Consider the following 16,468-nt stretch of genomic DNA (forward strand, 5'->3'; position numbering starts at 1 on the left):
TGAACCGACACAGGACAGAAAACATGAGGGGATTAAATAGGGAGCAAACTAATCAGGGACAGAGGTGAAGGCGATGATACGATAATGCAGATGAGATAACAAGGGGCGGGGCAAGGTGACAAGGTGACAAGACAACGCAAGCACACAGCCCAAACAAATGGCCAAGTGCTAACACATAAAACATGGGTCTGTCATGATCCTGCCTCAAGACAAGAGAGATCTGGAACACGAAGGCAGAATCATGACAGACAGGCAGAGACGAATAAACGATAACAGGGTTGGGATGAAACGGTAAAAACAACAAACAAGGGGAGGATGAGGAGATATTGAGTCCATGGAGGGAAATCCTGAGGGGATGGGTGAGATGGGAATCTTGGGTTGACGGGACGAGGGCTTTGGACAGGGGTTATGGGCAGGCATAGACGAAGAAACACGAGGTACAGTCTTGGTGAAAACAGTCCGGGGCTGGGCATCGACAGGGGAAACACATGGCAACTTGGCAGGAAACTTGATGGGGACAACGACACGGGAGACAAAACAGGGGATGAAGCGGGTGACTGAGGGACAGGATCCTGTTTGAGAGGACAGACGGACCGGACTGGTCCCTCTGGGCCAATGACTCCAGGTTGCGCTTGACTCAGAGCGGACTTGCAGTAGCGGGCTCTGGAACAGCGCTTGAAGAACGGAAGGCTCCTCTCCTCCTCTTTCTCCTAGGACGCGGTGCGGAAACCGTAGCCGGACTAACGACCGGTTGGAGATCGTCTTAGGGGCAGAAACAGCTTGCAGAACCTCTCTAGCGGCTAAGTCGGCCGCAACTCTCTCAGCAGATCCGGGGATAGCGCCTGCAGCAGCGGGCTCTGGAACAGCGCTTGCAGTAGCGGGCTCTGGCTCCTCCTCTTTCTCCTAGGACGCGGTGCGGAAACCGTAGCCGGACTAACGACCGGTTGGAGATACTCTGCAGGGACCGTAACAGGAGCTGGAAGGGCGGTCTCGGACACCGCAGACTCTGTAGAGGAAGACTCCGAAGGAGAATCCCACGAAGTTCGTCTCCCTCATTTGCCACGGAGATCAGCGGGTGTGGGTGAAACGGTCCACTTGTGCGAAAAAGGTCCGCATGGGACTCAACGGGCAAGGACCTTCTGTCTGCTGGGTTCGATGTTGGTCGGTTCATTCTGTCATGTGGTTGAAGGAGAGAACCCAAAAGCAGACGAGGTGCAGACACTCAAGGTTTATTATGACAAAAAACAGAAAACAAAACCCACGAGGGGGCATAAAAGGGCTGGGGAAGAGAACAACTAGACTAAGACCAAAATGATAAATAAAGACTAGACTCAGACTTGACGATGACTAGAAAAGAAACAAACAACTATAAACTCACTAATAACATCCACAGGATTCAGACGAAGTATCACAGGGCAGTCACAGAGAATAACACGCAATGTTAGACAATGAACCGACACAGGACAGAAAACATGAGGGGATTAAATAGGGAGCAAAGTGAGAAATAAACTTTTAGCAGAAGTGGCTAAAATAAACTGCACTTTTTTGTATGAGTGAGCAGTAGGCAACCGACTTAAGAGGTATTAGCAAACCCTGCACCCTCTGACCAAGACCAGACTGGCGAGGCTGTGTCCGTGAGATCCACGTAAACCCGGGGTGTGTGACTCTGTGCGGCATTGGGTCCATAATGAAAGAATAATTGAAAATATGGATACTCAGAATAATCAAAGATCTAAATTAAATCATAATCATAATCAGAAACACAATCTAAATTTATCATTGGGTTATCATTAGAAATTGGAGTCAGATTAAGCATAGAGCTAAAGTAATATTGAAACTAAAATTCTAATAAATTAAGTGAACTTCACTGGAGCGCTAAAAAGACATACACGCATTATCCCTTCGCCCAGACCGTTGTATTCCGTTTTTGGGCCAATGGGTGGTCTTTACAATATAATGACCACTAGGTGGCGCTCTAGGCATAGATATATGAAGAGATATATGTTGTTGTTGAAAAAAAAGTAAAAGAGTGACACATGTTTGTTGTGATTTTACCATGGAATGAGTTACATGTCTTTACAACACATTTGTAAAGAAGGACTTGCTATTCATGTTCGGGGTAACGAGGATCAGCCAATCAGCGCTTTCGTTTTGGGGTCACCGAGAGGGCACCTGTTTGCGCTAACTGATAGGTTTCGTTTTTGAGTTAGTAGTGAGAGTGGCCGGCAAGCACTTTATCGATATTTCTTAAGTGCATAGCTGTCGTCTGTGTCGTTATCTGTGCATGCGTGCGTTCAGAGACATGCGAGTACCCTGTTGTAAATGTTTACATATGTGTATTTCGGTGCCTAGGTTTTTTATGAGTATTGTATATTCTGGGATTCTCAGTTGAAATGCAGTATGTTAGCATAAAGTTCGCTAGCATTATGCTAATGCTTAGTATTACTAGTGTTACACTACTATTGTGTTTATGTGTGTGCTCACCTGACATTGTATAGTTATTATCGGAGTGTTTACAGGTTGTGTAATAGAGAACTATGTTTTTTGGGTTGCTGTTACTGAGACCCAGCAGTAAAAAGGCTGTTCTTTAATTTAATAAGGAGCTAATGTGTGTTATCTGGTATATTATTTGATTTGGTTATTTGATATACGCAGCTAAAGTTACTTGAAGGGAAAGTTGTACTAATTACCATTTATCAGCTACTTATTGCATCATGTCAGCACTGTCGTTTACTTGTATGCTGATATTTTCCTTTTTTTATTGTTTATTGTAACGTTAGACCCACACATACTGTACACTCACAAAGACAGATAATCATCTGCTGGCTGTCAATAAATCCATTAAAGAGCATTAGAGCATTCGATTGCATTCTTACCGATGCACCACAGTGGTCACCTATTCTCAGCTAGCTACAGCTATCAAGTCATCATTACAACATTAATGATTTATCTCACCCATGACCCATCCGCTATTAACTGGAATGCTATTTTTTATGACTTGTCCCATCCGACCCGTGGATCTACTGCATTATTACTGTGGATTTACAAAGCAAGCAGTGTTCATAACAGACAGGTTTGTGTAGCTTTTTCAATTATGTCTGTGTTGTCAATGGCATTGTCATCCCTCAGTTATTAATAAAATAATCAACTGTTCAAAAATGACAAGTTGACAAGAATTACAAGTGTCTGTAGTGTGTTTGTTTAACTTCGTTGTTTTAACATTGCCCAACGGTCAACCATCGGCTTGTCCTCTAATGCTCCAAACCCTTGATTTACATTGATCACTTACCAGTAGAGAAGAGGCTGTTTGAGAGCAGCAGATATTCATGTTCTCCATGTCTTTTCTTCTGTCTTCTTCATAGTTCACTTGTTTTAGTCTCTTTAGTTCATCATGCTTCTGTTGTTCTATTAACTTAATTTTATCTTCATAAATCTTACATTGTTCTTCTCTGAGATATTTCTCATTCTGTATTTCTGTTGTGAGTGTCTCGTATTGTTTGGTCAAATTTTGCATTTGTTTCTCTTGTTCTTTTATCTTTTTTCTGTGTTGTTCTTCATTCTCTTTGATTTCTTTGATTTTCTTCTTCATCTTTTCTATTCCCACTTCATGTTTGACCTGAAGATCTTCTTTATCTCTTTTTATTCTCTCAATCTCTTCTTTAAGTCTCTGATAAGATTCATTCCACATGTTTTGTTCTTTTTCCATCTTTTTCTCAAACTCTTCTTCTCGTCTCCTCTTTTCTTCCTCTATCTTCATCTTTATTTTCTCTTTCTCTTCTTCATGTTTGGCCAGCAGTTCTTCTTTCTCTCTGTTCAGTTTTTCCACTTCGTTTGTTAGCATCTTCATCTGTGCTTCTTGTTTTTCTCTTTCCATCTGTCTGAACATCTTACATGAGTAGTAACTCCCTCCATTTGCTGTCACCATGTCATTGATTTTCTGCAGTAATGTAGACACCTGCACACGGTCTCCAGTCTTATTATTATTGAACACATGATATCTGTTTCCACACTGTCCAACGAGGTTCATCAAAGCAGATCCAGGTTTACCCAGATACTCTTCAATGGTCGTCTTCTTCAGCTCATCTCCTCTAGTGAAGAGCACCATAGTGTACATTATTGAGCTTTCACCAAAAGTCTCCTGAATGATCTTGAAAGCATTTTCAACTTCCTCAGTGAATCGTCCCACTGGTAACAGTAACAGAAACACATGTGGTCCTGGCAGAATCATGGAGATGCAGTTGGTGATTTCTCTCTGGATCTCTTCTTGACTGTGTTTAGTATCAAACAGTCCTGGAGTGTCAATCACAGTAATCTGTCTGCCATCAATCTCAGCCGTCTCTCTCTGACACTCTTTAGTAACTGAATCATGAGACACGTCTTCTATAAATGCTTCTCTCCCTAAGATGGTGTTTCCTGTTGCACTCTTCCCAACTCCAGTTTTTCCCAGCAGGACAATCCTCACATCATCTGAATCCTCTCTTGAATCTGAAAAAGAGAAAACTGCTTGAGTTATGCTGCTAGTCTTTTAAAGTCAAATCCCACAAACATTTAGGAGCAATCTGTCTTAATTATTACAAATTACAAAAGAACAAACTGAAATCATATATATTGAGAATTAGAATTTTATGTGAATTTGACAATTATGTGTATGTTTAATTGTGACATGAAGAAAATGTATTTAACACATCATCTGTGACAATTTCCTGAAATTACTTATCCAAACTAACATATCTTTATGGCTTATTGAAACTAGTTTTATGGCCTAATTAAACTGATTTTAATCTCTGTTTGGTGGGTGTTGAGATCTGATTCCAAAACAATTCTCAATGTATCTAAATTTTACAGCAACTGTATGGTTTTAAATCTTTATTGAGCTCCAAAACTTGGGTGGACCATAACCAAATTCTGTTTCTCTCCTAGTCTTTTGGAGATTGTGTGTGCAAAAGTCTGATTGAGATTATGTGCACTTTCTCCTCCTTCCAGCAGTAAATGCCCACATGTTTTATCATTTAAAGTGGGTGAGAGACACACATTTTCTGATCATTACCTTGCTGTTGAATCTGTGTGTCTAATGAGATTCTCTTCCTCGTTTCTTCTAATTTCTCTATTTGTGCATCCAAAAATTTTTCCGTATAGAAAGGAATTTCCCTATTTTCTTCCATCATCTGCTCCAGTTTATTCATCAACACGGACACTTGTGGGTTTGGACCAAGGAAATGATGTCGTCCTCCAAAACACTGAATGACAGACTTCATTGCTTCATTCTGTTCTTCTGTCTCATGCTCTGACTTCTGGATTATGAGGATCATGATGTGGTTGTTGATCTTTGAGCTGAATATTTTCTGGATCTCCTCTGTTTCTGTTTTGTCTTCATCAGTAAGTGGACCGTCAGGAATAATGAAGAGGAAAACATGAACTCCAGGATCACAGAGAGACACACAGCGGAGAGCCTGACGCATCACTTCCTCCTGTGAGAGTCGAGTCAGAGCTGGAAGCTCCACCAGAGTGATCCGACGTCCATGAGCTTCTCCTTCCAGCTTCACACACTCTGAGCTGAGCTCGGATCTTCTGTCTCTCTGCTCCAGGATGAGGTTTGATATGAAGGCTTTTAATGTTCTGTCTCTCCCACACAGAACCACATTCAGCTTTGGCAAAGCGCAGACACTCTCTGCCACTGAGAAACAAACATGACAATAGTTTAGTGGGTCAACAAAAATGTTCATGTGATTTATAAAATTGTTATTAATTTAAATAGAATTTTCACCTCTACAATAACTATTAATAAATCTTCAACAGTCATTATATAATGTGCAGCAGCATTTAGCTAATGTACACTGAAATAGGAATAAAGATTCTGTCCTATTCTGGTGTTTTGATTATATTTTCAGTATTGAATATTATGAATTATCAAATTTGTTTACTTACTATTAGGTCGTTCAAGAGATGGACTCCGCCGTCCTCTTTTAACTGCAAAAGAAAATAACATGCAATTTAAAATTTTGCAAACTCTTTTATCAAATTCTGTTATCTTTATATTAAACAAATAATTCACACAAAAAGAACAATTTGTCAACATTTTATTCCACCTCAGTATTATATCCTTTCTTTCATAAAACACAAAAGTTGATTTCCTGCATGGGGATAAGTAAATTACACACTTTTCAGAGGAATCTTTGCATTGTCTTTCCAGACTGAATACAAATCTGTCAATTGAATACAATATTGCTCAGCACACATATAAAAAATAAAGCATATAAAATAAAGCATAAATGAAAGGTGTTTTTGTAAATGCATAAGATACTGTTACAATTATGACTAGAAATGCAGTACTACATTTCAGCTTAAGGCCTTTATGATGATCACAATAACAAAAATGTTTTGCATTATTTAGAAATTTTATGGTGGTTTAAATATTAATTTGGAAAGAGGGAGAACCCTGTTTTTAGTGGGGAGAGAAAATGGGTGGGGTGGGTTAGGACTGCATGATAATAATGAAACTGATAATCACAATTATTTTGCTCAAATTATAATAGTGATTATTAATGGCCATTATTCTCAGTTGAGAAATTGCAGAGAAAGCAACAGTTAACATAAATTAATTGCATAATTAGCATATCAAAAGTGGTAAAACGGCCATTTTGCGTGCTCTTTACAACCTACCCTTCACCTAGGCCTGAGATGGCCTGCCTTAATTTAAACAACTACGATAACTTCATCAGAGGGTAAAAATCTATACAAAATGCATGGGTAGATAATTCTTAACATGCTGAATGTGGCCCAATTTATCCATGTCTGTCTGTCTGCGATCATGGGCATTGTTACATTTATTATAATTAAAACTAATAATACAGCAATACACACTATTTATAGAAGTCAGAAGAACATACCTTTACTTTGAGCTTGTCTTTCTTCCTCAACAGTTTTCCTCCTCCTTTTTCCAGCTCCAGAATGATGGCGTTTGGGTGCCATTTCTACCACAGCTTAACATCTATTATTATTTCAATTAACTAAAAATAGCATTGCTGTATGACTACGACTCTGACGAGACTCCGTGACGTTATGACTATGACAGAAGAGGCCATCCAAATATGTTAAGTCGATATTACCATAAAGACTGTAATATTTGGTATTTTATTTTTGACAGCACATTTTCTGTCACGCAAAATGCCTAATATAGGCCTAAGAAATTAAGCATTACCAAAGAGTAAGAGCGCCACAAATAAATAAATGAAAGTGTCTCGTTTCTAAAACGTGAGCATTTTGGAGAGAAGTGTGGTGGAATCCGTGTGTGTGAATACTGTGATAAAACGGTACTCGAGGTCTCCCACTATAACGCGGGCGGTATTATGCAAATTAGTGTGTGATGCTCTACTGTGTATATTTCTTATATTTTCGTATTTTATTCATTCTATTGTTATGTATTTATTATCTTTTTCGGAAATGTGTCATGTATGAACTATACAGAGCTATCATTTTTATGTATGTAGTGGGTCTGGGTAAATAGTTACTCACCATCTTTGCGTAGGCCTGCATGTTTAGTGAGGTCCATGCAATGCTGCGTGTTTAAGTTCTGTCATAAGGCGCGCACCCGTGACATCAGTTATACATTTGATCATCGAAGTTTAGGCTCTACGCGAGCGCCTGTATCGCCTAGGCTCGGCCGGCTTAGATCAACACATGTCTCGCTGCCTCACTATTCACAAGTAAACGCATTCGAATAAACTGCGTTGCTCCATTAGATTACGATAGAAGCAAAGGCCTTATCCTACTTGTACCGACATATTTTCCAGCATTTAGATATTTACTGTATTATTTGAAAAAGAAAAATTGCAGTTAGGATTTCAGTAAATATGGTATTTTGGCTCGTTAAACATAGCCTATTTATATGGTCTGGTTTGAGTTTTACCTAAACTGGACGCCATTAGCCTGCATGTTCGTAACAAAATCGAAAGGGAAAGTTTGTTCTAAGATGGAAAAGAGAACACGCCAGTGTGTGTCATGTGTGGGTAGAGGGTGTGCTCTTACTCTCCACCCTCAAAATGACTCGCAAGAGTGATTAAAGTTTTCATGTTTAGTCTTTCGCGCAAGTAGTCGTTATGATAAATGATCTTGTTTTCTTAAATTATGTTTTGTCTGATCGCGCACATATCAGAATGAACTTCTATGACGGTGCCGATAACTTTATAAAGCAGCCTTTTATCATTATGCCGTACATTGAATGGAGCACACGATACTCTCCCATGTTTTCTAATATAGGTTGATTCTTTGTATTACTGTAATCTGGTTTTGAAACACCCGCTAGCCCAAACTAGCACGATTAATGCTAATTTAATGTATGTCTTAATTGCGTTGTTTTACTTTTTAAACAGAGACTACATTTCATAACAAAAACGTTCTCCACTTTTCTAACCCACCACAGCAATTTCAATATAAATCAAACATATTCAATTGCCCACGTCTGACCTGTAATCTTACCGTATGTAAAGCCTCCTTCAGTCTCACTGATATGGACCTTTTTCCTTTTTTTAAATTAATGTATGTACAGGTATAACACTATACTTTGTATTACACTACCTTTGCCTCAAATGACAAAAAAATAAAAATAAAAATAATAATCTAGGGTGTTTCTAATATAGCTTCTGTGGGAGTGACGGACGGTAAAGTTGACATCTTTCTCTCTTCTGACTGCAGTTATCAATCTCTCTCTCTATTATTATTATTATTATATATTTTTTTTCATCTTTTTGAAAGTTGTGAAAACACAATTGTGGAGTTTTTTCTTTTGCTATTTGAGCAAATGAGAACCCAGACATTTTAATTTAATGTCTCTCATTCACCGCTAGGAGTTTACCAATATGACGACTACCGCTTCTGAGAAACCTGGAAATTTGAATAGGGTCAAATTGAGAATCATGAATACACACATTCTCATCTGTAATTTTTACTTGCGTTGAAGGCCAATGGATACATTAAAAAGAGATTTCAATTTTAGCCACTGATACTGAGTGCAAAGCCTAATAAGATGACATGGAAATAGTATATATCATGATGTGAAAGTGAGTTTTTAAGATTGACTTATAGTATGACTTAAATAGTTTCATTCACTCTGAGATCAGAAAGAGAGAAAAGTTGTGATTAATTGTTAATTTTTTTTAAGGTTTTGATGCCATCTAGTGGATGTAACTGGTGACTGATGCCAGTGTGTGAATTCCTGATGAAAGTTATAAAGACTGAAGATCTCAGAATCCAGGATGACATTGAGATTCATGACTTCATGTTTAGTTTCTAGACTCCCGGAGTCAAAGTATTCATTCACCTTTGATACTTCATCTTAATTGGCAAATACAATCACCTCTGTTTCGTATTTATTTGACTGAAGAACATTTTTGACACATCCAGCTGTTAATTTCATTTAAGCATTGGCACAGGGTGTCTATGGGATTGGGACTGAAGTTACGTGGCGATAAATCTAGATCTGAGTGTCTTCCGCATTACTGTGATAAGCAATATTATTGTTTTGAATTATATGGCCTCATGAGAGCATATACAAACTGAACAGTAGAGGCGCAAGGATTGAACCTTATAACTCCATGTGTTTCAGCAGTCCAGTCAGATTCATGCTTCTGCTCACAAATATCCTCTGCCTTCTAAATATGACCTGAAGCATCTAAGCACCGTCTCAGACAGGCCGACCCATTTTCCCATTCTGTTGAGGAGTATATTGTGGTCAACAGTATCAAATGCAGCAATAAGATCTAGTAATACATCACTGAAATTTTGCCAGCATCAGTGTTTACCCGAACATCATTTAAAGGGAGGGAAGGCAATTTGTTTTATAAACACTGGTTAAAACTCTCCTCACATCCTGATAGCAATCAATAACAGAAGTGGTCTAAATATTAAAACATGTGCATATATCTTCTGGGAAGTCTCAGGACCAAAAAATGTTTGTCCAATCATTGCATTCGGAACCTTGTTACATGTTTTGTTAAAGAAAGTTTTCTTATTTGCTATCTCTCAATGTAACTCATGTTTAACCCTCATTCATATTGTTTCAGGTCTGGTGAATGGTGAGTGGCATGAGTTAAAGACAGTGATGGAGGGAGACGATCTGACTCTGCAAACAGGAGTTCCTGAACTAAAAGGAGAGGCTGAAACAATGTGGCTGTTTACAAGTGGCAGCCAAACCACCCGAATAGCACAGATGTATCAGAGTAAAGTATCGCTTCATAAGAGACTCGCTGACAGATCGCAGCTCGACACACAGACCGGATCACTGACCATCTGGAACATCAGCGCCAGTGAATCTGGACTTTATAAGCTTGAACTCACCATCAATGACTTCATCTCTAGGAGAACATTCAGAGTTGATGTATATGGTAAGTTTTAGCTACAGCCAATACAAGACTAAATACTAGTGTGTCACGTTCTGTTCCAGTATATACTGTATAGATACACTTTTAGAGTAAAATATTCATCTTGAGTGTTAAAAAGACTCAACATGCAGGGCTAAAGCCCCGGACCTTTTGCACTACTAGCGACGCCCCTGGACATGCATACACGCATAGGCGTAATTTGCGGGTAGGACATGTCCCCACCACTATTTTCTAAGGTCGATATTGTCCCCACCACTTTTGAAACATCTCGCGGCACGAATGTACCAATACAAATAAACAAAAAATCTCCAGTTAACCAGCAGAGCATTCATTTCATTCGTTTTTTAAATAAGAGGCGATCTAGCGCTGAAATGTGTTGTTTTTTTAAATCAACTGATCAAAGTGCTCGTTGCCGCTGCGATCAGTGGCGCGGATACTATGTTTGTTTCTGGCTCGCGCACAGCCTTCACTCAGACGCGCGCTTCAATCCGTTGTGGAGAGACTCTCTATTCGTTCCGGTACAATTAGAAAACAAAAAGCACAAAAAAGTGTCCCTGCCTGATATACAACCACTGAAAAACAATCGGTTTTGATGAGAAAAAAAACAAAAAACTATATAAGTGCGGATTAGAACTCAGAACCTCTGACACGCTTGGCAAAAATTCTACCCCTGGACCACTTAAGTACACGCTTTATGTCGTCGGATCAACATATAATAGGCCTCATTGAACTACCACTTAAACCCAATATTAACATGCTTTAGACATATTTTATTTGTTATTTATACTAGTAGCCTATTGTGATGATTTTTCACGACCCAGATTTTCTGGTGGCCCCCCAAGCACTTGGTGCCCTACGCGCAGTGCGTGATGTGCGTGTGCGGAGCGCCGGCCCTGGCTGTTATTTATATTGTCCTGAGTTGATTACTGATTGATCTCCACTTGTGCTAATTGGGTTAATTATCTGCACCTGCTCCTCCCGAACCTTGTTAATAAAACATCATTTCACTGTCCAGGTGGAGGGCTCCGAGCTCGGAATTTCTGCCCGAACCCAGAGTACTCCCCCAAAAAGGCAAAAAGAGCAAAGGACAGCCGCCAGACTAAAAAGCCCCCCAAAACGCAGAAATTTGGCGGGCTGGCAATTTGAGAATAAGCCTGGTTGCTTGAGGGCCTGCTGGCTCACGAGTGGGGAGCAGACGTTATTTGGAAAAAACAGTCGGGGAGCTCGCGTTGTTTCTTGACGGGAGCAGCTCACGGCGTTGGACGGGCGAGCCATACCTGCCGATGAATGAGGAAAAGCATAATTTATGCCGCCTGACCAGGAGGGCCTGTGTTGCCTCTGGCGGGAGCAGCTCACTGTGCTAGGCGGACGGGCTACTGGCTGACAAATGAGCAGCAAGATTTGGGAATGGGGGGGGAGAGAGCAGTGAGATCAAAAGACGGCCGACCGAGAGGGCCCATATAGCTTCCGACAGGAGCAACTCACGGCTTCGGGCTGGTGGGTCCTATCAGTCGACGGCGGAGTGACAAATTTTGGAAGCCCAGCCGGGAAACTTCTTGCTGTGTCCGCTGGGAAATCGGTACCTGCTGGATGGGAGAGAGGAAACATAGATGAATGCTACATCCGCTGGGAGGCCAATGCTCACTGGATGGAGAAAGAGAAATCAGATACATGCAACGTCCGCTGGGAGACCAATGCTCGCTGGACAGAGGAGGAGGAAACAGATACATGCAACGTCCGCTGGGAGACCAGTGCTCCCTGGACGGAAGAGAGTAGAGATAAGTACATAGTATGTCCGCTGTGAGACCAATGCTCGCTGGACATAAAGAGGAAACGGAAAAGAGGAAAATGAGTGCTTGCCCGGGAGATTTTCTCACACTGCATCCGCTGTGAGACCAAATGCTCGCTGGATGAAAGAGAAAACGTAAGTGCTCTACTGGGAAAGTTCTCACTCCGTCCGCTGTGAGACCAATGCTCGTTGGACAGAAAGAGGAGACAGGAAAGAGGAGAAAGAGAAGATTGAGTGCTCTTTAATTATGAATAGAGAAGTACTACAGAAGGGACATCACTGCTGCGGCAGCAGAAAAAATTTGCTGGAGAAACAGAGCTCCTGTGGGAGCAGAAGAGACATCACTGCTGTGACAGTGGAGAAATTAGCTAGAGAAACAGAGCTCCAGTGGGAGCAGAGGAGACATCATTGCTGCAACATTGGAGAAAAATTAGCCAGAGAAATTGAGCTCCTCTGGGAACAGAAGAGACATCACTGGATAAACTTAACTGGAGAAACTGAGCTCCTGCGGTGTGTGGTTGAACAAAGGGAGAAGGAGAGTGGGGCTTGGTGGGCCGATGCTCGACTTGTGCGTTAATCAAGACGCAAGTAAAAGGAGGTGAGAGATGAAATCCTTGCAGGATTATGCACGTCTGAAGTTTGAGTGGCCGAGCAAAGATAGCAGTTCGCGTTTAGAACAATTTGACTGTCTGGGAAGTTCATTTAGTGAAGTTCAAAATAGACGGCTTATGGTAAAAGACAAAGCTTTGCATAAATTTGGGCACCTTGTTATTTATGGTGATGTCTGACAGTGGAGGAAACTGGGCGCGGCCCAAGCTTGCTGAAGGCCTACCGCTGTGGTCTGATGCTGGAAGCGAGCTGGATTTGGTGCGGTGAGATGGTGGTGTTTGTCGAGCAAGGTAATTCCGGAGCTTTGCGGGCTTTACTTTGCCTATTGGCCGCTTTGGGGGCCAGCGTGGACTAGAGCTGTCGCGCAAAATTGTAAAACCGCGCTACTGAGAAGCCAACCACACAGAGGAATGCAAGTAACCGTAGCAACTGCGATTTTTGCATGTTTTTTTTTTCTCATAAGGCAACCCTTCTTGTTTTGAACTTTGTTTGTGTATTGAATGTTAAATAAGTTAATAATGATAACGAGACTGTTTTTATCATGGTGATTTGTACTGAGGCTTTGTTGATTTGCTCTTAAGACTTAACAGACAGTGAATGAGAGAGATCGACTGAGCGCGTGCGATTACCTGCGTCTGTCTTTGAGGTCAAGTCATATGCGTGAAAAGCTTTCCCTGTCCAAGGAAAGCGAAATATCTGTCGTGTCATCCTCTTAACGTTTAAGGGGATTTAATGGCATCAGCGACAGCGCTGGTCGGCATTCCACAGCGCGAGGAAGCCGCGGGAATCAAAAAGCAGCGAGTCACGCATTGATACAATGCCATTTAAGCGTCAGCTTCAGCGTTACCCATGCGACGCATTGCTGGTCAGATCAGCCTTGAAAAGTGGAGCTTAACAACTTGTTTCATTGCTATCTTTAAAATAATCAGCGTTTTTGAACGTGTTCGTTGAATGAACGATTTAATGATTCACTCAAAGACAGTCCATTGCCGTAACAATGTAATGCGCGCTGATTGACAGCCTTCAATGCGCAGAGACGCTGTTTAGTTTCGGTTACATTGGTAACTGAAAATGTAGGCTACTCGTTTTTGCATGCTGACCACATGGTAAAACCTATTAAAAGCGACAAATAAATATAAATATATCTAAATAAATAAATGGCGATAATACCGAGCTATTGAGCCACTCAAAATTACCGCAAGGGAAATTCCTTCACCGCACAGCCCTAGCGTGGACTTCGGAGAGAGGTTGGCTGATTGCAATGATACGCTTCATCCTTCGCGAAAACTGAACATCCGAATTTATCAGCGCTTGCCTCAATCCTATGACTGTCCACTTCCTAAGGTGGAATTGTTGGGACGGCCGAACGATTGGAAGACGCCGGGGAGGAATTTTGAAGTCTCGCTGGTGGAGGCGAGGGCTGGCCTCGGCGTCTAGGCGAGTGTGTGGCTGTTCGAGCAGGCCGGCGGCCTCGCAAAGAAGCCTGGGGCTCAGTTGTGATGTCGGGTGGAGAAGGAGTGGTCCTAGATGATCCGGCTGATGATCCGGGGAGAAGTTAGACTTGTCATCAGATGGGAAGAGCTGGTGTTGCGACATGATAGCACAAAGTGTGAACAAATATGCTGAATAAACTGTCAAGGAACAGAGGTGGGTTCTGCTGTTATTTATATTGTCCTGAGTTGATTACTGATTGATCTCCACTTGTGCTAATTATGACCGCCGCTAGCGTAGCTAGCGAAAGCGGTCATATAGGGATTGTCAAAGTTTTTTTTTTTTTTTTTTTGTCATCTTACTGAATTTTCCGTCAACGATACCAGGGAACATGAAATTTGGTGGGCATGTAGCCCCACTAGACTTTTACGGAAAAATTTCGTTTGGTCCCCGGGGGCCACTCCCCCCCCCCCCCGCGCTGGGCCCACCCAAACCCAAAAAATGCAGTTTTTCCTAAATAACTACCTGAACCGTGGCACCGAGGATGAAGACATTTTTATGGTATGTTGCTCTTAAGGGCCCACATCAACCTAGCCCATAATCACTCATTTGTGATTTGCGCCCCTCCCATAAAAAAATGAAAATGCAATATTATTCTGCTTTAATCGCCTCTATCTTCAGTTGAGATGTTCAGAACTGCACCATATTTCATGTGTATGATTAACTTGACATCCTCTGGGGGTATGCTAAGTTTCTTAGAATTTCATCCATGGGGGGGTATAAAATAAATTCATTTATGTGCACATTTAGTGACTGTACACTCATCGGCCTGTAGATGGTGGTGTTGAGCGAAGGGTTGCTGGTTTAGGATGATACTGTCACTAAGGTTGCCAACTGTCCCGAATTAGGCGGGACGTCTCGTATTTTGGGCCTAATTTATTTGACCCGTGCATGACCTCCCGTGTCCCGTTTTTGACAAGCTGATAAACCACTGACTGATACAACAGCAACAGCAGCAGTGCTGACCACGACACTTGAGAATGATCACCGATACCTGTCATCATCCAATCACAGCTTTTTTTAATCAATGTTTTGAGACAAATCATTGTTTGATTTGCGAACATCCTCTGCCGTCTGGTCGCTTCCGCTTCAAGATGGACTCGTCTCGCGCTAACGGTAATTTCCTTTCACTGTCCACGTTTTGATTTCGGCTAATCAATTTTGGCGAATGCAAACAACGTGATTATTGTTCATGAGTCTAACATCCAGCCACGCAAGAAAACATGTAATCTACCTGAGGGAATAATATGCTCAAAAAACATTTCTGATTATTATTAATGTTTTAAAGCTTTTAGAAAGTACATAGAAAGCTTTTGTAACATTATCTTAACTGTCACTTTTGATTAATGTAATGCATCCTTGCTGAATAAAAGTAGGCAATTACTTTTTTTTTTTTTTTCAAAAATATTCTTACTAACCCAAAACTTTTGAACTGTAAGCCTAGTGTATAATGTTAAAAAAGCTTTCTATTTTAGATAAATGCTGTTATTTTGAACTATGGTTTGTTTGTAATGTGACTTTTTTTCATGTATGACATTAAAATTATTTTTAGAATTAAATACATAAATAGGTTAAGCAATACAAATGTGTTTATGTCTGATAACCTTTTAAACACAAACTTAACTGCAGACACTGAAATGACGTACACTGTGTGATACAGTACAAATATTTTGAGTGTCCCTCATTTTCCTATAAATAACCACGATTGTCCCGCATTTTCCTTTTCTGAAGTTGGCAACCCTAACTGTCACACACACATGCAGGAATACAAACAAACGCAAGCATGCACACACACTGACATCCACACGCACAGACACACACATACAAATCCACATGCACAGACACACACACACACAAACACACACACACATGTACGCACGCATACATACACGCACAGACAGACATGCACATACTACTACTTTTTTTAGGTATATACATAAACACGCAATACAGCCAAATTGCTCCACGTCATTTATTTTTGTGGAAAGCCAGTGCAGGCCTGAGCGGCGGTCATATTTTGTACCGCCATGCGGTACATCTAGTTGGGTTAATTATCTGCACCTGCTCCTACCGAACCTTGTTAATAAAACATCATTTATAAGCTGTTTGATAACATGGTCAAGAAAAAGGCTAATCATATTAATAACTGTTGTGTGTCTGATGCTAGAGAGCGATACATAAAACACATCATTATAATTCATTT

At 41.0% G+C, this 16,468-nt stretch overlaps 1 protein-coding gene across 1 annotated transcript; it reads right to left on the bottom strand.

Annotated features, from left to right (window-relative positions):
- Positions 1-204: 204 nt before the first annotated feature.
- On the bottom strand, positions 205-5,673 carry LOC311302376 (uncharacterized protein; the record flags this gene model as incomplete). The annotated part of the gene is made up of 3 exons (XM_084428193.1): positions 5,048-5,673; positions 3,290-4,485; positions 205-903 (listed from the first exon to the last, which is right to left on the bottom strand). Exons 1-3 carry the CDS (start codon positions 5,457-5,459, stop codon positions 205-207), a joined length of 2,307 nt encoding a protein of 768 aa, XP_084284319.1. The 5' UTR covers positions 5,460-5,673.
- Between the last annotated feature and the right edge of the window lie 10,795 nt (positions 5,674-16,468).

Source organism: Rutilus rutilus (assembly GCF_951802725.1).
Source record: "Rutilus rutilus genome assembly, chromosome: 13".
NCBI classification, from domain to species: domain Eukaryota; kingdom Metazoa; phylum Chordata; class Actinopteri; order Cypriniformes; family Leuciscidae; genus Rutilus; species Rutilus rutilus.